Raw genomic sequence first — 27,386 nt, forward strand, 5'->3', positions numbered from 1 at the left:
AATATGTTTGTACATTTGTTAAAAAAATAATAAAAAATGAAAAATTTTTAAATTAGTATTTTAAAATTTTGTTTTGTATTTAAATTATAGTTTTTACTATGAATGTGTACCCATTATATTATGTAGTAGAATCCCTGATAGAATCTTTATTTTGACGTGGTTTCTATATTTTATGTGTTTGTGCTGAGATGGAAATGCAATTTGAAATAAGCATTTGCGTGTGATGTTTAATTGCTTTTGAAAAGTATTCTAAAAAACTAGAATATAAACGATATAATTATATTTTCAAACTTTCACAATTCCATTATATTTCGTACCTTATTAATATTATGTTTTTATTTTGCTTGTATAATACGTATTCAAAATTAACGTACTATATAGTCTGTACTTACTCGTAAGGCGAATGTACTATATGCTGTATATAGTTTATATACCCAAACTAGAACGACATCACTAATATAACTTAATTGATTATTATGATTGGGCTCTTTGAAGACGGTTGTGGTAAGAGGTTTGCTGACGAGGGCGATGGGATTCGTTAGATTAGGTGGAAATGGTAATGGCACTTGAGTAAGTGATGGCCTCAGCCTTGCGATTCTCATCAGATCAGATGTACATATAGACTGTAAAAGGGTCACTGTTATTATAACCGACAGATTTCTATTCCGGAACAAACGAGATAATGTAATGTTTTGGTTATGACAACAGCTTTAAAATACTTTAAGATTGCATTTAAATGTATTCAGTTTGAACCATAAAATACTAGGTATTAAACAAAAATTAAATATACCAATAAATAAAAAGAGTGAATAATCTAATATATTTATTATTTATAATATATTAACTATATTAAATATAATATATTATATAAAACAATAACATTACATAAAATAACGAATCATTTTGAATAGGTTTTTATTTCCCTCCTCGCTCTGAGTAAACTTTAAATGAACGTTAGTTTACTCTGAAGAGCTCGTGGTATTATTTTTATTTTAATACGTTAGGTACCTACTTTACTTTTTTATGTTTGTATAATATTTATATGTACATTAGGTCTGCATGAAATATGAAGGTAAAAAACCATCCGTAAAATGAGTCCACATAAAAATAGATTTATAAAGAGTAATACAATGCAGAGGGATGTAATGTATTTTCGGGTTAAATGAAACGCTGTTGGCTAAATCTGATGGAAAACATAATGCCCGAGGACGCACAGGGGAGGTTTGTAACAGGTGAAATGAAAAATACTGAAAATATACTTTACTGCGGTCGTGTAGCCATGGGCTACAAATGTTTTGATACTAATGATTACATTCTTCGAAGTTTTAATAATTTTCTACTATTGCTACTTATTTTGGTTGTTATATTTAATAATTTATAATTTTCATACAGCATAGAAGCATTAAAGTTATACAATATATTATATACGTGTATATAGGTGCTTATAACTTAGTTTGATTATATAATACTAATTTTCGTCTGAATGAGCAATAACATCATTTAATAATAAAAAAAATGTTTGAATTTTTTTTTTATAGCATTAAAGAATTAGATAGGTACCTATTTTAAATTATTGAGCAGGCACTTAATTATTATTAATTAAAATAAGTATTATTTAGTTAGTTCCTTCAAACTTATTTTTGACTTGTAATAATGTTGTAAAACTATTTTTGTTTATAGTGTGCAGATAATTGAATCACAATGGTCGTGTTACCGGTGTTTGGACTACTCTTAACTGTTGCAGTCCAGAGGATATACGGTGAGTCATACTATAATATTCATTAATTCCCAAGCAATTTGTATATACTATATTGTTATATGTGGTAGACTGTTTTGATGCAACAGTTTTATTGTTAAATTGGTCAATTCTTTATCGTTATTTAGGGAGAAAAAACTATTAGTTGTCAGTTTTTATTAACGCATTGACGATGATGAAATAACCCATAACAAATATACTACGAGATTTGTATACTCGTATATCTTGATGTGTTCTCCGATTGTGCAATAAACTAGTGATTTACGATCCTCTAAAGAAATCTTATCATAAATTAAGGTATTAAAAAAAATTTCCATCTCTACTCTGGCATTTTATTTGTTTTATTGGTCACTAGCTGCCTTCTTAGTCCTTATTAAAGTAGATATTGAAATACATGACTGCAGTGAAAAATGAACCAATAATTTTGATAAAATATGGAGAAAGGATATTTATACTACGTATGGTATTGGTAACAATAATTTTTTTCATAAACTTTTGTACTTATTGTTTGTGTTATTCTCTGTCTTTCTACTGTCTTTCCAATCTCCTCTTACAGATATATCGATCTTTCTCTCCCTCTCTCTTAACTTAATATGTTTATATAATTTAATGTAATTTATATTTATATTTAAATGTACCTAGTATTTATTTATAATTGTATATGCCTCGGTATATACATTACTAGATACCAAATTATTCAAATATGTACAATTTTAAAGATTAATTAATCAGATATATATATCTAATATATTTTTGATTATCCTCAATGGCCAATGTTTATCAATGATAATAATATATGAATCTCAATTTACATGATACTTATGTATGTTACAATAAATATTAATTATTTTTATAATAAAATATTTAATGGCAGGTACATAGTTTTATTCTTTAAGCGTTAATAAAACTTATATACAAATAATTTTAATCGTAATAATGTATTGAGTAATATATCTACTCTTACTTTGATATATAGCCACCTAGGTAATATTTTTTGATTTGAAACTTATTTTTTATACATGATTGGTACTTATTATTTATACAAAGTATACACATTTTAATGTTTAAAAATCTAAAAATATACCAGTGATAATAATTAACATAAGTATAGTCTCTTTGTATACTTATATAAATATAATATTTATGGATTTTTTATATTATTTTATATATTGTTGTGTATACATGATTTATTCTTCAGTATTAAAATAATATCAGATAGTTGTATTAATAAATCACCTTTATATACGCTTTTAGATCTAATTTCAATGTTTCACTGCCAGAAATTAAAACCTTTTTTATTTTTTGTTTATATTATATATTTAATTTTTTTGTGTCTGGTGAAATGTGTTGAGGATTATGCAAATTCCTTTCGATTTCATTTTCCTCTTGTTGTGACCGTGGAGAAGGTAGTGGAAATTTCATTACTGATGGGTTGTCCCTATGAGTATAAGGGTGAAAAAAGTGAGTCTTCGGTGAAGACGATTTTTAGAGTTATGACGACGGCTGACGAGAAGTGAAACAAACCTCATTTATCAAAATGTCTGAATGAGTCTTTTTAAGTAAAAAAAATTCCGTTTTTCTCTTGCGATCTTTATTAGACGTTTAAATTCACAGACAGAACTCGGATATTATAATGTATACGTATAACATATTTATTTTTTTATTTTTAATGAAAAAAATATTATTGATCTACAGATATGGTAGTCTCTAAAGCTTGTGAAAAACACGTTCATCAGCCACGCTATTTCCTCGCACGTCGTGTAATATTGTAAGCGCTAGTGTTGGGTCAGTTATGTGTTACCAAAGTGCCAAAAGTCACGAAAGTCCAGTTTTTTTTATTGTTGTTAAGTGTCGTTACTAATTGCCCGACTAACCCATAAAGTCTTACATTTTTTTTTAAAAATGTTGTTCGACTTACGTTTACACATGCAAACGTTTTTGTTATTGAAAGTTTCATAAATCACGTTATTTACCTAGATCATTTACTATCCACTATTCACCCCTTCTTTTCTGTATAAATTTGATCTGATAATCGGAAATTGGACGATGAGCGTTAATATAATATGTTTAACCTATTTTTTTTTTTACTTTGGTCGTGTGGAATGCGTGTGACAATTTGTATGTACACCTTACACCTATATCTATATTATGTACATGTACATAATATATATTTTTACATTAAATTTTTTCTGAAAAAATTTATTTGGAATAGGTTTAAATTGATCATTGACTTAGCCTGTATTACTAGTGATTTAAAACATTTGTAAAAAAACACTTGTATAGTAATATACTGTGTGTATATTCTTATATTATGAGACATTTTTTTGTTTACTTATTAAGTATTTTATGGTATTTTATAAAACTATAAATAAAGTACATGTTAACTTTACATATGTTTATGTATATATATATATATACATATTATATTGTAAAGCCGTTACGTATCTTGTCGTTTGAAATTAAATGCAAACATAACCGTCTACGGGGACGACGATTCGGTGGTGGCGTTTCTCTCTTTCATTCTTCTCTCTCACTTACTCCTCTCACTGTGTCTCTTCTATCTCACTCACTCTCATTCTCTCTCTCTTTCGCACACACACTCTCTCCCACTCTTACTTTCTCTCTTTCTCTTTCAATCGGACTATCGTCCCCGGAACCTAATTAAACTGCGTTTGCCTTCAGGGACCTTGGCGAAGAACCAGTGAGCGTTCACTCGCCAAATTAAACGTACAACGGCCTCCGGGCACTTTTACACCGCAGACTCCAACACACAACACACACTACATCATATTTTAATAATGTTTGGATTTGACTGGTTTGCGTGGGTGTATGTGTATTGTATATATATATATTTATATAATATATTGTATTGTTTGAATTATGAAACGTATTTTAGAACAAAAAGTCGTTCACCGAGCTACTGTCCACTGTATGTATTGTAGTGTTTATTAATTCCCTCAAAATCACCCTACTGTGTTATTACATAAAGCTGCGGCGATGCACCGGCACCGATCTTTCTCTTTTGTGGTAACGGTTGTGCGTATGGTGCTTGGAGTCGGCTAAAAATTAATTTTCGTACAAAGGGTCAGACTGCCGTCGTGGCGGACGTAAAACGTGTATATGCGTGCGTGTATAAATGTTGCGGCACTACGTTTTTTTTACTATTTCGCGTTGGAAAAGATTCATAATATTTTACAGAAAACATTTACAAACTAATATAATTAATAGTAATTATTATTATTATGTTTATTTATATATTATATATGTTTGGATTCATGTATAGTCATGTATGCATCAAAACATTTTATGTTGCTAGTAAATATATACTACGGTCATTATTTCTGCTTAAACGAAGTACTGCTGTTGATTTATTAATCAATAAACAGTTTTATTTTTGATTGATACAATATTTCTTTCTTTCCATAATTTTTATATTACAAATTATGTTAACCATATGATTATTATGCTTTAATAAGAGCTTAATTTTTAGTAGTATTTTTAATAGTATTTTTTAAAAACTAAAATATTTGCACAGCTATTTAATACATTTTGTTCAAAACCATTCTTCCATAAATTATTTTAAGTAGGTACTTGAGTAATATTATTTTTTGTAACTTTAAAATTAGTCAAACTTAGTTTACTAAAAAACATATTACTGAAACATATTAAATCATTAATAGTTATCTAATTTTGTTTTTATTAGTTGGCTCGCAATACTCGGTATATACTGAACAATAATAGTTAAATTAAGTTATGATAAATAATATGCTTTTATACTCTATATAATTTATTTCTTCAATTATAACATTGCGGTAAAGATCATCTATTTATGTTTATATATAAAAGCGTATAACAAAAATAATTATTACAATTGTTATTATAATAATATATCACTAGGTATTACAGAATGATCTAAATTCTTAAAATAGTTTAATAATTGACCACATGAAAACAAAAGCTTCGAAATACCGACAAATATTTTTACAAAATGTGTTGTTTGTTTCTTACACAATTGAATTACATATATTATGTATCTTTTATATTCACTGTAATGTAGTTATAACTTACGTTCCATTAAATAAAATGACTTATTTTTTTTATTCAACTAAATTTTATTAAACCCAAATAAATAAGTGGTGTACTTTTATATTGTTTTTAATTAAAAATCCTATTAAATACAGAATTAAGTTATTTAAAATGTTTTTAATGAATTTGTATTTTAAAATCCAAAACATATTCTTAAATTTACAAAGTTAATCGTTTGTATAAGCATTTAATGTTATGTACAAAGTACAACTTTTATTTTTATTGTACTTATGATATTACTTGTTCAATTGCTTGATTACAAATTTAATTAAAAAGTGATATTGATAAAAATTTGAAGCCACGTTTTGTATTACATCTAGCATTCGCTATATAATATGCATTAATTGTTTTCTAAATTAAAAGTACGATCTAGGACAGCAGTATACATGTATCTAATTTAGTGAAATTATGTCTGTAAAATATCCTTTTATACCTTATTTTTTTGACGGTTGAAAAATATTTAAAATTACAAATAAATGTTTTACTCTATACCATTGTTAACTATTTACATTTTACGAGTGCTTTTATTTAAATTGTTCCTTTCGAAGGACTTCCAAGTAAACAATTCTGAAATTCCGGCTAATAAAGTTTAAACGCAAATTCGTCTAAAGAACGAGAAAGAAGGGAATGAAAAAGTAAGAGAGGGTACTTGCTTTAAAAACGTATTACAATTATGTTAATGTGGAATTAGAGAGAGAAAAAGTCTTGGTCGTAACAAATTATAGTTTCTTTAAAATGAGTGTATAGCCTTTTTGGCTTATGGAGTAGGGTGTATAATAAATTATTAAAATAATTTTTCAAAAAAAAAATAAAAACAAATATTAATAATACATAATATAATACATTAATATTAAAATATATATTTTAACATAGGTACCTACGTGTTATTTAATTTAATTTTTATTATTTTTATAGACCCTATGATATAGCAAAAGTTTATAGAAGTTCACGGAACTATAAAAGTGACTAGAAATGATTTATTTATATTTACTTATTTTTAAATAAGTAAAACTTTAAAAATAAGTAAACTTTAAATTAATGGTGTTTTGTGTGCGTATGTAACGTAAATGGTATTAATTCATTTACGCGTGTTCCATTTCAATTAAATTAACAAAACCTTTGAGGCATTGTACTTGGATAAAAAAAATCCGTGACATAATCAACAATCCTATTAATCTAACCACACTAAGTGTTTTAATAAATGCAGATAATCTTTCAATGACCTGTTGAAAGTTCGAATTATTTCAGTACAGCTCGCATGAATTCATGGTGAATAATGCAGATAATAATATTAAATATTATAATATTATTTTAATCTTGCAATAATTTTATTTTTTATATTAAAATATCATTAAATTTAAATTTAATCTATTTTATAAAATTAGATAATTGTTTATCGAAACTTATTTTATATCTATAATACTTGTAATAAATCAAATAAATAACCCATGTAATAAATTGCATTATTTTAATATCTTATAATAACCTATTTTTTTAGATGCTATTGGTAATAAACTTCATTATGGTATTTTAACTTTCTTTTATTCTGTTTAGGTTAATCTATTCTTATAATATTTATTTTTTTAAATATTTATAATATTAAACTAATTTAACTAAATAATGTTATCTATATTTAAAAGTAGACTCTATTTTATTTTTAAACAGAAATTAATGCATTTTTTGTATTTACATTAATATGTTTATAAAGTATAAACAGCACTTAATAATTAACGGTAATACATTTTTTTTCTTTTTAACTATATATTTATTTATTATTTATATCATCGAAAATATTATTATGTATAAGAATGTACACAATAATAACAAACATAGGGCAAAACAGCGAAAATATTTTACTTACGAGGGTATCTAGAAACTCGTTATACAAACGACACAATCATGATGTAGTGATGCAGGGGTGGGAACCACAATAATGCAATTGTGTTTAAAGTTATGTAAGAATGAGTATAGTATTATAGCAAAAGGTACATCCATAAACCGCACCAGGGGATATCTATATATATGCGTACAGAGGTGATAAATATGTATGAACCATTACACTATTGTTTGATGGTCGATTATTACAAACAAATATTTATGGATAAAATCGTATAGGATGTCTTTTTTTTCTTGGAAAACATGGACATTTACAAATTATATTTTTGGAAAAAGTCGTTTACGGAGCTTCAAGTAGTTAATTTAATATCTATTTCGTTTAAGTTCTGTAGTATGCAAAAATATTAGTCTTAGATTGGTATTGTAAACGTTTCTCGGGCTTATATATATACTTCTCGTTAATTCCCTCGGTACCAACCCTTTCGGATTCGTACGGTCTCTGTTTTTCTTTTTAAAGTGAAATTTATTTCTTGCAACGTTTCGGAAAGAAAAAGATGAGTTTCCTTTACTTTCTTCGCGTTGGTCTCCTTAAAATAGAACTTATTCAGCACCATTCGCGGGACGTTGATTTATTCGCCTTCTTCTCAAATATATAATACAATCGAACTTAGTGATAGAGTGAGGTGTATCTTTTTTCTCTCTGCCCTTGTGAGTTATTCTTTTCCCTCTTTTTACCATTCCAAACCTTTTCGAGTAATTTGTCCAATTTTTTTCCCCTGACGCTGCCGGCGCATATCATTAATCTATCTTTTGAATCGACCACAAAAAGAGGAATCATTAGCTAAGGCTAAATGAGAAAAAAACTGAGCACTTAATTATTCGGCAATTTTTAACGACTAATGTTTTTTATTTCAACTTAATTTTGTACATGACTAGTGAAAAATAACGTATTTATTTACATTGAACGGTCCATTTTTCGCTTTTCTTTGAATTTCAAAGGGTATATTAACACTTAACTGTGCATTAGCTACATTAATACGTTAGTTAATAATTAGTGTTTTTTTTTCTGGAATCTTTTTAAGAAGAAAAACTTTATTTAAAAAGGTATGACAGTATTTTCGAACTTTGAAGAAGTAATGTCATCCATGCTTTTTACATCTGTTGTATTTTTTCCAGTTTGTTTTATACCAATTATCATATATAGTATTATTAATAGTCTCTTATTATATGATTTTGAAATATGATTATAACCGTAAAAAAAAGTCAAAAAGTTTCATATTCGCGAAAATATGATTTTAATATGGTTATTATTTTTAAGTTAATAAAAAAATTACCTATTTAACTATAAACCGTACAGTTAATTAAGAGTCACTGAGTCTACCGATTCATTACCTATATTGAAAGATATGTTTAAAGTGTATTTATATTATATATTATGTTTCATCACTCTTAAAACTTAATTCTAAACCGGATTAGAGTAAGTAAGGCTAAACACCTAAGACTTCCTGCTAAATGTACAAAGTCCTGTTTATACTCCTCTTGATGTCGTGTGTTTTGGAAACATTTACCTGTTTCTTCCAGGTAAACATCAACATAATTAAAAACATATTGCTTTATTTTTATTATCCATTTAACACAATTTTAAACAATGGTTTATTTAAAATATATGCCTACATAAGTATTTAAATTTTATTAAAAATTATAATATTATATTTATATTTTGAGTAGAACAATGAATGAGTTGGTTTTACAATACTGTACATTATTTTTCTTAAGACACTTTATATTAGAAATAAAATAAATTCTCCAACTTCAAGGATAGATTCTAGATGCAAATTAGTTTTAGTTTATACTCTAGAACGGACAAAAGTAAAATGTACTTTTCAAAATAATCTAAAAAACAAAAAATAATTGCAAAATGAACATTATTACGTAAAACTTATTTTAAATGAGAACAATTTGAATTTTTCTGTTGTAATTTAAAAATGATGACTGGGAACTTAACATTTTCACTAAACATTTATATTAGTATTATTGACGTATTTATCGATACAATTTTTTTTTGTGAGTAGAAAAGCTTGTAAAATTAAAGAAAGGTTCCTTAGAAGTTGTTTTTATAAAAACAAACTATTTTTTTATAAGAAACTTTTGAGTTCAAAATTTTACAAAAACACCAATACAATACTATCTATAGCAGAATCTCTTAGTTTTTTTTTTTTAGCTAATAGATACTAACTAATTGTTTTTCATTAAGTACAATAGACTTATAAACTTTAAAAATTAACATGTAGAAAATCGAAATATTTTAAGACTTTTTTGTTTGTTATAAATTTATAACTATTACCTAAATGTATATACGTATTATTAATATTTCAAATATACCTACCTAATTTCAATCATAAAAAAGTCTATAATTTTGTTTTTGACATTATAAATACGTATATAAATACTAATAACGTTTTTTTTTCATATAATATAACGTTCGTAAGCATTAAAATATTAAACAAATTTAAAATATACAAAAACTGGTAAAGACATTTTATGTGAAAACACGAGTTTGCACTTTCATTAATTTTGTTCTTCGCACCAGTAAAAGTTTTCAAAGATTGTTAATCTGTTGCCACGACTACAAGGAGACTTACCGTAGGTAGTAATCTAATTTTAACGCTGTTCTATATTATTTAGTATTATTAGCGAGTTTTTTTTTAATTAAATAATATGACTGGTAAATTTAATAAATAAATAGTTAAAAAACATTAATAGTTGAATAATTTATTTTTATTTTTTATATTATTATTTTATTTAGTCTGTATTAATTCATACAATGTATAATATTATTGTTTATATGTCTTAAAATTATACAATATTAAGTATTATATTTTCATTTCATTTTTTTGTGTATAGGTACATATTTCATAATATAAAGTATTGTTCAATAACAACAACAACAAAATAAATATTGCGGAAATTAACATAACATTGTAATTTTATTATTTTTATTTTTTTTTTATAAAAATCAACTAGAACATTTTTTTCGTAATTTTACATTCTTAATATCATATAGATTTTTAAAATATATTTCCTTACATAGTCATTAAATATTTTAATTATAATTATTTTATTTTCGTTTTAAATTTTTTAATCATAATTTGATTTTTTTTCTTACAAATCGAAAACTAATAAATTCTTTTAAATGTTACTAAATAATTAACTTTTATGCTATAGAATTTTTGATATAATTCCAACATATTTTGAAGCATTGATGAGTTTTTAAAGTTGTTATAAATTATTTTTAAGGGTTATTATTATTGTTATATAAATTTATATAAAGTTAAAAATTTAAAAGTAAAAATTTAAGTAATATTTATTAACTTTATTAATAATGTTAGTCTTTTGTGCCTTTATAATTAGTTATTGTTATAAAAAATAATACTTAATAGACTATAAGAATCGAAACATCTGTAGAATAGTATATACATAGTTTCCTTATGTCATTAAAGCATGATCTATTTTAATGTAAAATCAGCGAATGAGCGGAGTAACACTAATACCTACCAGTCAAATATCTACTGATGGAATGCCGCAAGTATAGATAAGAGCTCAAATAATGTACATAATCCTTAGATACAGTGCAAAATCCCAATCCCGAAAACAATTTAAAATTATATTGTTATTAAGTATAACCAAAATATATGTGTTATGGGTAACATTTGGAATAATAAACATTACCTATTGTAAATTATTTTATATTAATTAGTAAGATGTAGGTACGTAATAATAGTCATTGGAATAATTACGAATATTGTTTTGTTTGAATCTGAAAATTAAAATAAAATTTTAGGTATACCTACCTTTAAGATGTGCAATAAAATAAAAAATACAAATTCAAATCGATTATATTCTACAACCGTTTAAAATGAAATGTCTTTACCTCGGATTTAATTTTAAAATTTAATTATATTGATAGTGTGTAACGTGTGTTCTGTGTCGTTCTATTTTAGTATGCATCACAAACCATAGATTATTTTTTCTGAATCAACTTTGAAACAAAATTATAGAGATTAACTAAAAGTTTGACTGTAACAGCATATATATCATAATCCTATATGATCCTTCTATTCTATACCCTTTGGCCTGTAGTATCATATCCATTTAATAATACTATTAATAGGTTAAAATTAACTTATAATCATTTTTTATTTTTTATTTTTTTAATAAAATTTCTATAGCAATAAGTTGTTATCAATTTTTTTTATTAGGTACATACTACATATAAATGTCTACTCATTGTTGTATATAACCTGCAGTAATCAAAAAAACTGTCAGCATATAACCATTTTAGATAAAATGTGGAAATAAATTATTAGGTACTCTAATTTTTCATCGAAACATTTCCTAGTAAACACACAATTTTTGTGTTACACAATATGAGCATAACATAATAATTATGAATAATACTTGTGTTACTTTTCAAAAGATCTGTTGTTTTATTTATGTAAATTACCCACTATTTGTTTTTCTTTTATTATTCAAATTTTTGTATTACGCAGTTAACTCTACGGTCTCTGCGTCAATATAAACAAAATACATTTTGAATATAATAATATTATACACACGCATATTATGTAACATATTAACCGTTGTTCAATCGTCTGTGATGTAAATAATAATGCAATTAGTGGAATAAAAAATATCAATAACACAATTATTATTGATATGTGGTTTTATGTTTGAATACTATGTTATTAGTTATTATATTATACTAGCCACGGCTAATAATACATAAGAACTTTTCTATTCAAACGTTCGATTTTATTAACATGATTATGATATCCAATATTTGTGGTGTCTGTATAATTATATTATAGTTGAGTACGATTGAATCAATAAACATCGACCAGGATTCGTAGTGTAGCTGTGTTATATATATATATATGCGTGTGTCGTGTGTGTAATAGCTATAGGCTAGTACATGTGTATAGTGTGTGTATAATAGAATTACCCGATAAGCATTATATTAATGTCGCGATATTTCCTCTCCGTTAACTCAAAATTAAATCAGAAGTTAAATAATTACTCTGAAACTTTCGTAGGTATACACGCGAACTAATGGTGTATAATACGTATACGCATATATATTATATATGTATAAGTTGTATAAATTAAGTTGCGTCCGTATATACTCGCGTGTACCGCGGTGCATATGTGCAGTGTTCGTTCGAGTAAATAGGCACTTCGGTGTGCTATCGACGAATTGTGTGTGTGTGTGTGACATAATAATGTGCGGGTAAGCGCGTATGAAGTACCTACGATTAAAAAAGAAAATAGAAATAAAAAAATTAATTTAGCCAAGTGCAGTCAAATTGGCGTACTTAAATAATCGCACCGTAAACTCGCGTTTTATAATAATTACACTCGACGTCTCGAGCGCTATGTGCAGTGTCATCACGCGCGCGTCGTTCGCCGGGAGAAAAAAATTGCGGGAAAAAAAGTGGTGTGAATATAATACGAATTAGTGCGATTTTTTTTTTAAACGTTGATTTTCGTGAAAATTGTATAAGTGCAATACACAGTATAAGAATAGGCCGCGCGCGCGCGCTCTCGCCCCGGTCTTGGTCGCTACACTAATTTATGCATTATTCCGGAGTCAGTAAAAGAAGGGACGCCGGTGTCGGCGCGGCGTGTTGTTGGCGTGACGGTCTGACGGTGGACGGCCGTCGACGGCGGTGTAGAGGGGGTTGGCCCGCGGCGTGGCGTCGTCGTCGTCGTCGGCGGCGAAGCTCCGTTCGGCGGCGGCGGCGGCACGAAAGAATATTGATGTGTACAACAGTATCGGTGACTATGGCAACGCCGGCGGTACGGGTGGACGGCCGAGATGGACGCGGTGGTGCTGTGTACATGGATCGGGTGGGTGCGTGATGTGGTGGACGGGCGGTGGACGGGTAGCGTGTTCGACGGGCGGTGCAGGCGGGCGGTGGCGACGACGGTGGTGGACGGGTCAACCGCCGCCACCGCCGCCGCCGCCGCCACTGTTGTTGGTGTCAGCGGCGGCGGTGGTGGGAAACTATAGCACCGGCGGTGCGGCAAACTTGTCCAATATAGTGTTATACTTGTTAATTCGTTTAGCAGTCGCATCGTCACGAACTCGGAGCACGGCGGTCGCGCGAAACTCGCACGCTCTCACGCCGCCGCCGCCGCCGCAGCCCTCGTATCTATTTATTTATTATTATTATTTTTTCCCTCCCGATCACGGCGATACGATTCCGAGGAGTTGCGACCGTTTCAATAACACGATAGTGTGTTTCTACTTATATTAATAATAATAATAAGGTTATCGCATATCATCAGGTATCGCTAAATGCGTGATTATGTACTATCTCGCGTACGTCCGTATTAAATACAAACATATTAACATGTGCAAACGGCGAGTCGCGTATACTTTGTGGTAACGAAAAAAAAAGAATGTATTTTTTTTTAAATAAAAAATAACCTTTTAAAGAACTCAAAGTCTGAAACCAAAACAACCTTAAACCTTAAAGGTAGTAAATTGGTAGTGGTGATTTGAGTGTCATGCGTTGCGGGACTATATTTGGTACTCATTTATCGAATTGTCGAGGTGTTATTGATTTAACAGAGTTAATTTGTCGTGTACGATAATCTAATTTTTTTTTCATAAATTTAATTGAAATAATAATAATAATTGGAATTGTAACTTGTATCAACTGCAGTGATGAACTAGCGTAGGTGCCGTTATATAACTTTTCATAAAAAAGTAGAACATACCTGTTTAGAGTATTTATGTATATATAAACTTCGAGTCTTCGAATAACGTGGACATATACCTATAATACATTTATTCTCGACTACTAATGAGTAATAAGATCGAATATGACTGTGAACTTAATAGACATTGTATGATGCATATTCATAGGTATTATATTCATATTTTGTATATATTTTGCATTTTATTGTTGCATGAACCTGCATATAATCCGTAACTGGCAGATTTTTTGTATCTGGTTTACAATTTCTTTTTAATATTGTTTTTCGTTACTTTGTAGCTATATTATAGTTTAACCATTGATTTTTTTTAAACAGGAAAATTCATTATACGATGTTAGTATATTCGTATTTGTTCTCTTAACTATATTTAATGAATGAGGTATTGGTTATATAAATGTAATCAACGGTTATATAATATAATAATCGTAAATAATACGTTTGGCATATTTAATGTTTTCGTAATAATTTGCTAATATGTAGGTATATTAAGTCTATAGGTGTGTAGCCTATAGAGATTTATTAATATATCCTTATTTAATCTATGAATTAAAATGTTAATTAATTAATTTGATAAGGAATCAAATAATATGTTGTTTCTCCCCCACAACAATTATCTACATATTCGATTATGGGTGGAAATGTTGGGTTCAAACATCAATTGAATGTGTAGGGAAATATTAGTGTGGTATTGAATCAGTTCTTAATCTAAGATCATGCGTTTCGGTGGTTATTGTCAAACTATAATTTTATATTTTTGATTTTAAATTGAAAATATGCACAAATATAACATTACAACAAATACAGACTCAGTAAGTAAAATATCTAGGTTTATACAAATACTATTCTATGATTGAAATAAAAAAGTAAAAACTACAAAAAACATTTTTTTTTCATTTTTCCCTTTCCATCACTGTTTGCATCGGTAAACAGTAAATACAGGTAGGAATTTTTTCATTCAAGTTCCTCGCGTCCAATATATTGCATGGTAACCCTTGTATGCGTTGACATTTTACTGGCATTCTTCTGCAACAATATCATACACAGGTTGGAATTCCTATCGTTCCTGAGGGGGCTCTGCTTCTCTTGTATCTCGTTATTATACCCAGTAGTTTCAATTTATTTCGCTATTTTTATTATTATTTTTAATTAAAAACCAGGCCATCATCAGGTGTATTATAATAATAATAATGAAGAGTGGTTCAAGCTCGCCAATAATGAAGCGTAAACTATGTGTGCACGACCGACCGGCCATTCCTGTGCTATTAGAGGTTGTATTATTTTATTACCTAACTATCGGATCACTATGTATGTATATACAATTTTGTCGGTTACGAAATGCTGTTGTTGTTGCTGATGCGGTCTCGCATGGTATAATATTATATCAGCGTTGGTCAATAATTGACTCGGACCAAACGTGTTCCCCTCGTTCTTATATTTCTCTCTCCGCAAACCCGTTTGATATTTTATCCGTCAGATTTCCATAACGACGCCAATAACAGTGGTTCCCGGATCAGCGTGATGGGAATTGAGACTTACACAAATGAGGTCCGCGAACCTTCACTGATAGAGATGATATCATAATATTATATAGACTACGGTATTCAAAATTCTGATTAATTATCTTTGACTTGTACTGCAGGTGTTTGAAAAACGTGTTTCCTTACTTTTTGCTATAGATTCCATCTGTAAACGTGCATTAGAAAAACTTGGCACAAACTACTTAATGTATTTTGATATAGATAATGGATGTATATAACCATTGGATAAACTATTTATATTTTATATTATGAATTATGATGTGATAGTACGCGCAAATCCCATGTTTTGAATTATTATATTCGATTAAAAAATACATTATACGTAATAAGTAATTAATTTATAATAATTTTCCATTTTCCATTATATTTTGGAACTTTTTATTATTATTTTTGTTTATCAGTCAATTAAGAACTATTTAAATTAAACTTTTTTGTGCTACTTTGTTAAGATTACTATTATTTAAATATAAGTAGATAAACATACTATGTTTACGACCTATTTTAGTTCAGTAATAGTTTAATAAAAATAACCAAAATTAATAAATTAATTTAATCATTTAAGTTTTATGTTTTAATAAACTACCTATTTCTTTTGTATGATTTATGTATTTACTGAATAACTATTAGAAGTTAGGCTACATTTTTAAAGATAGTTGTATTTGTTACTATACAGTTTGATAAAAAAATAAATGCCAATACTTGTCAATCTAATTTTTAATTTATGCAATTGTACTTTTATCCATTTTTAATTTATAAAATATTTTATTGCAAATTTGATACATTGTACTTAAATATTGTCGAAAGGAAAGTAAAAAAAAAAAAAAAAAACAAAAAAAAATGTAGGACGAATTAAGAATTGTTCTAAAGAATATCTACTAATACAACAGTAGTGGTGTCTTGTTTGTCATTGGGTTATTTTTCATCATGGTGACTGACGTTTTTAAATTAAGCAATTATTACCCCAAAAGTCCTGAAAAAGGTCCACCTGTCAGACATCTACCGACCTTTGTATCTTTCCCTTTCTATGTTGTCTGTACAGCCCCTGCGAATCATTTTTCATTGCCGGGTCATCATCGTCGCCATCGTTCAATGATGCCCGGGACTTTTTTCACCTCTCCTTCCTTACGGGGATAAAACCCTAGTCCCAACACAATTACAAATTCACCCCTCGCACTTCTTCTTCACCCCAAAATCGCCCTACCTTCAATTCTGAAGCACCAAAACACCGTGATAACTATGCAGGAAATAACTCGATTTGCATTTTTGGTTCTGGTACAGTCAGCTCTGTTTAATTTGCATGTCACGTTTAATCGACCGACATTCAAATGTAAAACAGACATCGTGAAGACATTTTTATTTTAATTGTCTACCTCTTTGGTATGTTATTTCAACCAGTATCTAATAAAGCGAGTAATAAAGTTATACTAGTGTATATTGTATTATCAATTTTTTCTTACATTTTTTAATCAGTGATTGTTATTATAAAAAAGATTATGGATCATAATTTTACTATTGAAAAATCAACATGCCAGTGCATATGTTATCGTATTACGATCTATTATATTATCTACTGATTTCTCTATTGTATAGGTATAGGCAAACTTAATAAAATGTTGATTTTTATTAAAAATCTAGTTTGGTAATTTAATTTTTATCTCAATTCCAAAGTATAAATATCTCGATTCTTTTAAAGATATAGTTTCTCAAATTGTATATTAATTTTACTTTGATTTATAAAATCAATTTTATTACTGTTAATTATTTTCTGCTATATTTTTTATTTATTATCAAATACTGAAACTAGATCAAAACGCGCTTTCATTAATTAATTTGCGTTAAAAAAGTGAAACAATGGTATTATTTTAAATAATATTTTATAATTTTTAAATATTATCAAAAAAAAAGTTTAGATTCAAAATAATTTTTAATATTTTTAAAATGGAATTTATATTTGTTACAAATAAAGATATTTAGCTGTATTAAACTATTACACGCATATGTTACAATAACCGCATTTAAGTAATTAAATTGATAAATGGGTCCATCAATGAATTCATTTATAGTAGATCAATACCAGCTGGTATATACTGGATATTAAACTAAACTATATATATATATATATTGAATTATTGTTAAAAATTGTTTATTGGTCTATGGAATAAATTATATTATAAATAAAATAAGATGATATTTATAGTTTAAACGTATATATATATATAATATACTATACCTATGCACATACAATTATTACAATTTATATTACCAAAAATCTTCATTAAAAATAGTAAGTTGAAAATACCAATAAGACAGAACAAAATTAATATTTTTAATTTATTAATGAAAACTTTATGAAATTATTTCGGAATCTATGTTGCATTTATACTTTCCTAAATGCTAGTTCTGTATGCTCACTTCAATTTTGTATTATTTAAAAACTAATCGCAGAGTACAATTAAAATAATTAGTTACATTTCCATCGGTTTCTCTGTGACTAATAAATAATATAATTATATTTAATATTATAGTCACTCGATCTCATACGTGCAATTACTATTGAATCAACTCACAAAATATATGTTAGCATACTGACATTTTCTTAATTTTTTTTTAGTTGAGTTTTTCATCCTTGTTCTCAAACACGTTTATATGCGTCATTCTTATACCTTTTTTGTGTAAGCCAAAATTAATTAAAACATTTTGTAAATTATATTTTTCTATAGTATATGTTTTTTGATTTATTTTTATAATATATTGGCTATAAGCCAATATTTTTCTTTATCCATCAAATAATTTCTATTCCCTTTTAATATAAAACATTGCATACAAATATTTGTTGTTTCATTTATCGATTGATTAAAGATTGTTTTACTTAATTTCATGTTTGTACAGTTACAAAGTAGTAAAGCAGTATCATGGCATTTATGTTTATATATAACTATAATTTGTATAGTTCCGAGAATTTAATGATGAATAATTTTGAACTGGTTGTCAAACTCTAAACTATTGTATTTGTATTTTACTTCAGTAATACATTGTTTATATGATATATGTATTATATCAGTGACGAATATTTTTGTGATACTCTCAATCGTTATTAAATCATTAAGCCTCTATAGTTTTTTAATTATATAAATATATATTAGTCTTATTAGAACTGTATGCCTCCGTTATGTCCATCCATCGTTTGTTATACTGATACGCAGTTAAAAGAGTTGATTTGGTTAGCAATGATAAAATAAATATTATTTCTAACATTATAATAATAATTATTATTTTAATGCTTAAGTTGAGGAAATACATCACTGTATAATGCTTCTGTTAAAAGTAAATTTATTTTATACTAGCCAGTAGATTTTAGAAAATATCAATATTTGATTATTTATAAAAATTCACACAAGTTAATATTAAAAAATAGGTACCAAGACATAACTATTTTAAGAATTTCTTTTGAATTGTGTGCAAATTAAGACGTTCGATTTTGATAGATTTATATATATATATATAAGTATAATATTCTAGGTTACCAAATTGTTTTAAAATTTTTAAGTAATTACAGTTTATTCAGTATATATATATATTTAGAAACCGAATGTCGAGTCGGCTTTCCTAATTTGTTATATGTTTTACTTTTAGTATAAACGCATCTATAAAATATATGTTGTGTTGTTTAAGTTTGTAAATTATATATGTATTAATGAATGCATATACCGTCGGTCGGGTATGTCTGTTTGTCTGTTTATTACATTATTTTCCCAAACAAACAAAAAAAAAATCCATGCTCCATATTTTTACAAAAACCAAGCAAATGGTTTTGTAAAAAAAAATGTACTCTTGTTTCAACCCTTTCTCTCTTGTCCCCGCGTCCTCTTCTGTCCCTTTATACTTTATTTATATTGACACCGCTGTTACCGCCATCAAACTGAAAGTTTAATTTATTTATTTCCCGAGTTTATGTTTAGAATTAGCATTTCTATTATGCGAAAATAATGAGAGCCTCTTTTGTTTTGACAGCGTGTCCTGTTACAATGACGTATACTCCCTCTGTAAAAATATATGAATGTATATGTACTTAAAATAATGATTACCGAAATTGTAAGTCATGGTGTCCTTTACTAGGCGGTTTCTTTATTAAAAATAAATGTCTATGAATCGGACATGGGATATTATCAGATCATTGTGAATTATGTACTTATAAAGTTATGGTTAAAATAATTTGAGTTTACCGATTTGCTTATTTAGTTATATTCTCGGTTATATTTAATTATTCGCTATTAATCCTATTATTTGATACATTAGATACAATTTATTTTTTTGAATGCTTATTATTATCGATATCATGAATAATTATTTGATATTATTTATTTTTAAGTGATTGGTAACCTCATTTTGTTTTTTCACATTTTGATAACTTTATTGTTAATACAAAATCGTTGATCATTCCGTTCATCTGGGTCTTTACCGTATTTTTCAATAAATTTAAATTATTTTCATAAACAGTCATTCAGAAATATCTGTCGTCTCTTATTCTTTCAAATAAGTAATCGGATAAACTTTGAGGATAACAATATTTAATACTTTTTAAATTTTACTAAAGAACATTTTTATTATTAGTATTTATTTTTTTATATGTGTATTATAAAATACTTTTGTTGAAATATTTATAAACCTCCTTTATACTTACTTTAGTTATATTTTATGTACGTAATACACATAATGCAATCACACAAAAGTTTATATAAACACATTGATACGATATATTGTATTTTTGCGAACGTATTTAATCGCTTTTTACGTACGGACAAGTTTATTGTCGACCAATAATCCCCTTAAAATAAATCTGCTACGTAGCAGTGACACCTGACAATCGTTCACACTACCACAGTAACATACATAATACACACATGAACGCACACACAAATGTGTCTTATTTAATATTTTATCGATGCTCGTTTAACCATAGTTCCGTAGGTATAGGTATAATATTAGTTACGTTATTGAGGGTTTAGTTAAATTAAGATTATTAAAAGTATACCTGTAACTACATAAATTATGAATCGATCTATTATTTTGTAATAAATCTTGTAGTTTAATATTTTTATAGTTATACATATTATTTAGAAACAACAGTTAAACAAAATTAAATTCTTAGACAATATTTTAGAATTGCATGTAACTATCACTTATTTATCTTAAATTTACTTAAATTAAATTTTCAATTTATAGAAGGATTACTATGAAAATTTTCCGATCATTTGTTCTATACTTTTAATGTTGAATAGTTATAACTTATAGTAATTGCATACCAAACTAAAAAGAAAAACACATAATTGGAAACTCGTAAATTATTAATTTTATTTTCGGTTTAAATATTTCTTGAATATTTAAGGATAAATATGAGTTAGATTGTTATTATTAGATTATATTTATTATCTTAAATATTTGTACGTTCATCCAACAGTTAATTAATTGTTTATGTATTCCCATTAGATCTTAAGGGACCTTATTATATATATATTATATATTGGACATTGGTCTTAATAGAGTTCTATAGTGATGGCATTCTTGCTTTTTATTTTATCTCCAAACTTAGAATTTAAATAACTAATAAATGGAATTGGATAGTGATTTATCGTTATGGCGGTTGTGGTGAGTTTTAGAAAAGCCGTTTTTTGAAAAGATCGCGCGACGCCTGATAAAGAATAAAGTTTTACTGGTAAAGTGGAACTGGAAGTTAGAATTGGGGTTTCAAACAAAACCAGACTTTTTGGTTGCTTTGTGTTACTGAGCTGATTTTGAATAGCTGATGATTTATTTTTTAAATGTGTTGATGATTTAACACATTTGAATTCTAAATAAAAACAACATTCCAAATAAGTTTTGATGGTTATATTAATATGTATATTAAAATATTTAACAATAATTTAAAATTTTAAACAATATATATTTTGCAATGCAAATTGTATTTAATGAATTTTATTATTATGTTAGTCGTGCGTAGAAGTTGTAAAAATTTGTCTAATTTAGTTTTAGATGAACGAATTATTTTTGGTTTTAATTTTTTTATGCTATTAATAATGTAATATGTAAAGAAAAATACGTAATAAATGTGAAAATGATAAATATATTATACATTTAATGATATGATACATGCAACTTTTGGTTGAAGAAGCTATTGATGACACTAATACTATTTTGAACAGTTATTTGGGATTAGTGTTATATAGTTATAATGTTTTGGCCTTTAGATAAGCGAATTATAATCAATAATATCTATGCATATTACAAAATGTATACGTTTTAGTATATTTAACATTTTAAAATGACATGTTAATTATCTACTAATTCATCTATTATATATATTTTTTTTTACAATAGTACCTTTAAATGTGTATTTTTTTTAATTGCACTTGTCATTTCTGTTCTACAGTACATGTGCTTGCATTAGGCAATGATAGCTTAAGATTTAAAATCGTAAAAAATATTCGGTTTTGCTGACTACATTGAAATATAATTCTTTTATTTTTTTCTAATGAAGAAGAACCCTTGACGTGTTTAACTACCCATAAGATATATTTTTAAGCATAATTTATTAAATAGAATGTCTTACGCGTGTCTTTGCGTTCACATTATTGCAGTGGTGTTCATCTACAATTTATAATTACGTTATTCTATTAATGTATACCTAATTAAATGGTATATTTTTTTTAAATGTGTGCACACACAACTTTCGAGGATATGTTATTTTGAAACATGATGTAGAAATTATTTTTTTTTTCTACAGTGTATATAAATCTATATTTATCGTTATCATTTTTTTTTTATCGTTGTCCCTGCGTACGTATACATAATATCCAATGGGTCTGTACAATATTCGAACGTTTTCACAATATTTATATATAATTATTTTTTGACGTTTTCGTGATTTTGTTTTTACTGTTAAACATCTCTTTACCAATATACACTATCCTCCGCCATGTCGCAAACACTCAGAAGCCTACGCAGGATCGTACCATGAATTAAATTCTGCCACCGCAACGGCAACAACGACAATAACAACCACAGCAGCTCGGCTCGGCGGTCCTCTATACTATAATCCCAATTAAATTGCGTCTGGAATGCGCGTGCTGCTACATCCCCGGGGGAACGAACGCGGACGAAACGAGCGGGAGTGGAAAAAACAACCTACACCACATAAGCTCAAATTCAAAAATCTATCGTCCTTCTTTCTTAGAATTCGTCGTCGTTTTATAATAAGTATATATAATATATATATACGCATGTGACCTACCGCTGCTTGTCTGACCCATCCGCTGACGAGGCACATCACTGTACCGAAACGTAGTACGTGACTTGGCATTGTGTATACAGTGTGATTATTTTTATCACTGAACAGCATTTGTTTGGGGAAATTCATGTTTTTAAAAACTTTTTTTTTCATATTATCATAGTCATTTAAAAAAGTATTGTTACTATTTTTTGTATAGATAGTTTTTTTTTAGTCATTACGTATATCTATAATACAACGACGTTTGGAAAGATAAATTATTTATGTTTATTGTTTATACTATTTTACTATATAACTATTACTATTTTTTATGTGACATAATATAGTTTTAATTATCTGCATGTTCCTAAATGGAATATTTTTAGTTTATATGTTGTACTATAACGTCTAATGTCTTTAAATAATATGTAAAAATAAAATGTTTAAAAAATACATTAATTTTCCGAAATAATGGCTGTTTAGTGATAAAAAAAAACAACCTATGTATAAAATCACAATTATACCTAACTGTAAGATAGATATTATTTTATAGGCATGGCCAAAGGAATTTCCCAATTTTCTGTGTCGGTTTTACGAGAATTCAGAAAACACGATGGGCTATCCAGTGGTCTGTTTATTATATATATATATATATATATATGACTTATGTGTGTGCGTATGCTCTTTGCCGTATATTAAAGCCGATTTTCGCACGTAGTATTTACCACGGAAGAGTCACGTCGAGATATTGTTGTTTTTCTACCACGCCACCGCCCTAAATACATACATCCTTTCGGGAACGAATGAGCGAGCTGCAACAGCTTCGTGTGTCGCAAGATAGATACAGAGTGAGAGAATGATAGTGAGAGAGAGTCAGAGTGGGTGATACTGGAACGAAAATAAACCCCAAGCGTTTGTTAATTAAGTGAAAAATTTACGTCACAACAAACGTCTGCCGTTGAATATAATATATACACGCACCGTGTCGCCGTGGCGGCGTAGCGTACGCGGTATGCTATATTTCATTATTTAATTAACTAGAGGGCGAGAAGGACGTTTGTGTCGACGACAGCGAAACTCGTCAGTGTCGTCGTTGGTGTTTTTTCTACTGTTTTCAAAATTACACGAAAGCCAATAATGGAGACGTCTCCCGGGCAACCTTGTTTCTACGCGCCGTTTACGATTGTCACTACTTATACATATTTATAATTTTTTTTAGCATCTTATGTAATGTGCCGGTTATTCTAGTCTTGAAGCGATTTATTAATCCATAGCCCACGCGGTGTTGATTTTTGTAAAAATGCGTAACAATTGTACAGCGATATTTATAGTCTTACATGCGTTGCGATTTGAGTTGCGATAAACTTATCATGGAATACTGAATCATTTGATTATAGGTGGTTAACAATTTGATATATAGCTATAGACATGTTAATTAAAAAAATAATTTAACATTTCTAAAAACACGTATCTAATGTTAAATAAGTATCTATAGAAATTCATATTTTTTTTTTTTTTGTAGTGGTTGATTTTATTTTTATTTTCAAAAGTACTTAGTTTATTTTTTCTCGATTAATTATAAATTAAGATAAATAAACTATTTTATATTATTTTCTTCTATAAGTTTGTATATGTTGAATTTTTTCATACATAGATACTTAGAGTAATTGAAACTCATTCATCTATTTATTATATATTATATCCATTGAATATTTTGAAATCTTGTATCAAAACTTTTATTTATAATTATTATAATATGTAAACATTATAATTTGATACATATTTTATTTTGAAGTCATAGTATACAAATAAATAAATAATATATTATTGAATATAAACAAGCATCTTTACTCTAGAAGTTTTTTTTTCTATTAAGAGAACGCTATACCCGTATGTGGATTATGATATAATTTATTATACAATTAGTAATTACTATTTATATTTTTTAGGATAATTTTACAATAGGTATCTCTTATTTTTAAATTATTGAATTGGAATGAAATATTGTTGAATAATATATAGAAGTTACATTTTTTTAAATTAAATTTATTTTTATACATATTAATATGCTACTCGTATTTGTTCAGTAGTTTATTTTTATAACAAATGAAACTAAATTATTTTATGTATTTACTCGTTTTATTGTATCATATTAAATTCTTAAGTAATTTTTAGTTCACTAAAATATTTAGTGAAACAAACTATTAACCAATAAAACTGTTTATTTCAAATAATAATTGTATTTTCTATTTTAAATTTTAATTGCTTTATTTGTTAATTTTTACTATTAAACTTTCCTCGGTTACCTATTTAATTAATATAACTCAAATATAATTTAAATTATAATATTATTACATGACGTAAATCTACAAAAAAGTGTATTATGTATTATTTATTGTTTTTTTTTTTAAAAACTTCAGTTGTAAATGTTTTCTGGAGTTTCTAGATAGTCAACTAATTTCTATAGATCTTAAAATAGGAGTTTTTCATACGGTTAAGACATTTTCATAATTTCGATGCACAGTATCAAAAGTTTCGCATAAATCATAACTGACATACGATATTTTAACAAACCATCTCTGTCAATTATAAACATTAAATCAGTCTTAGCTTGGAATGTGTTTAAAATACTTTTGGTATTTTTAGTTTAAGTTCTTTCCACTCCCTTTGTGTTGTACATTGTATATAACTAATATTCTGTTGGTATCGTAATTTTTATTATTTATATTATGAAAGTTACATTGTTGAAATCATTGGTGTTATAACATTGTAATTTGCATTCCATTAGCTAAGATTTATGGCTATTGTACAAAAATCAAACTCATTGTGTCCAATGGCAATTAAATTATTTTGAAAATATCGTTTTGGTTTATAAAACAGTATAATCTATATGATGGCCTAGATCAATTCATGTAATAATGATATCATGAGTATTGATTTAGTGTAATGTATACTATATACTTAAACAAATATGTTTATTGATTTATAATAGTTAGTTTAAATGTTTACATAAAATATATGTATTACTGGGATAGGAAATTGAACGGAATAAAAACTGTATTTAAATATGTATTTTAAAGTTTGAATCCTTGTAGTTGATAACCATTAAAAAATAATCGTTCTGTTGGGTAATTTTAATGATTATTGCAATTTAATTTTTTGTAAAATGTTTTTTAAAATGAAATAATTAATAATTTTATTAATTCTATGATGGTTTTTCTTAAGTATTGATCTTTCTCGAGCTTATTTATGCACAGAAATATATTATGTTGCGGTATCCAAATTATTATCGACAGAAATACAATACGCGTTATATTATACATATATATATATATAAATATTGAGGTCAGCGGAAGTTATACGTGTATAGAACAACAAACTTTCGATAAATCATTCAAGATCGGTCAACGGAACTTCGGGTTGTAGATTGTGCGGGGGAGGAAGTCTCAAACCCGTCACTTTACATAACGTGCATAATGAAAAGCGAGACCCGCGTGCAGTTACTATATAACTATGTGTATATAAATATATAGGTATATATGTATTTAGTGTATGGAAGTGGGTGGTGGTTGGGCAAGGAACACGTGTTACCCACTTGGCCGGTTTGTGATTAATGAATTATACTCATGGCTCGCGGAAGGGGTAGGCGCGCGACAGGAGTTCGGATATCTAACGTAATTAGAGCCGCCGTTGCCGGGGCAGTGACGCCCCCGGGGGAAATATACGCTCCAGTGCGTGGTCTACGGGTGGGTAGAGGTATCGACCGTAGTAGTAGTAGTCGTCGTCGTCGTCGTCGTCGTCGTCTTCTGATATAATTTGTGCCGAATGCTGTAATAGAAGTTTTAAGCGGGAAAGGAAGAAAAAAAATATACCGAAATTAGAAAATGTCCTTTAGGGAATTTCGTTCGGTTACAAAATGACATATCCTGAAATTATTTGAAACGAGACACATTGGTATTGAATGGTAGCCAGAGATAAAATACTATTAGTTGGTGCGATACCACTTTAATTTCAGCTAGGTCAAAGAAAGAAGGAAAGAAAAACACAATCGTCTATGTTTATTTTTCAAACCTTTTCAGTATTGATAAACCATTAGGCGTTATTAAATTCCAGTACATATCAT

The 27,386-nt window shown here is 27.5% G+C and overlaps 1 protein-coding gene across 2 annotated transcripts in view; it reads left to right on the forward strand.

Annotated features, from left to right (window-relative positions):
* The window catches only part of LOC113548786, a 139,268-nt gene that overhangs the window by 23,404 nt on the left and 88,478 nt on the right, over window positions 1-27,386 (forward strand). For both annotated transcript variants that reach the window (XM_026949853.1, XM_026949852.1), the window contains exon 2: window positions 1,681-1,759. In XM_026949853.1, coding sequence (XP_026805654.1) covers window positions 1,702-1,759 — 58 coding nt within the window. In that variant the 5' untranslated portion in view covers window positions 1,681-1,701. The remainder of the gene's footprint in view (window positions 1-1,680; window positions 1,760-27,386) is intronic.

This window comes from Rhopalosiphum maidis, chromosome 4, assembly GCF_003676215.2.
Source record: "Rhopalosiphum maidis isolate BTI-1 chromosome 4, ASM367621v3, whole genome shotgun sequence".
NCBI lineage: Eukaryota > Metazoa > Arthropoda > Insecta > Hemiptera > Aphididae > Rhopalosiphum > Rhopalosiphum maidis.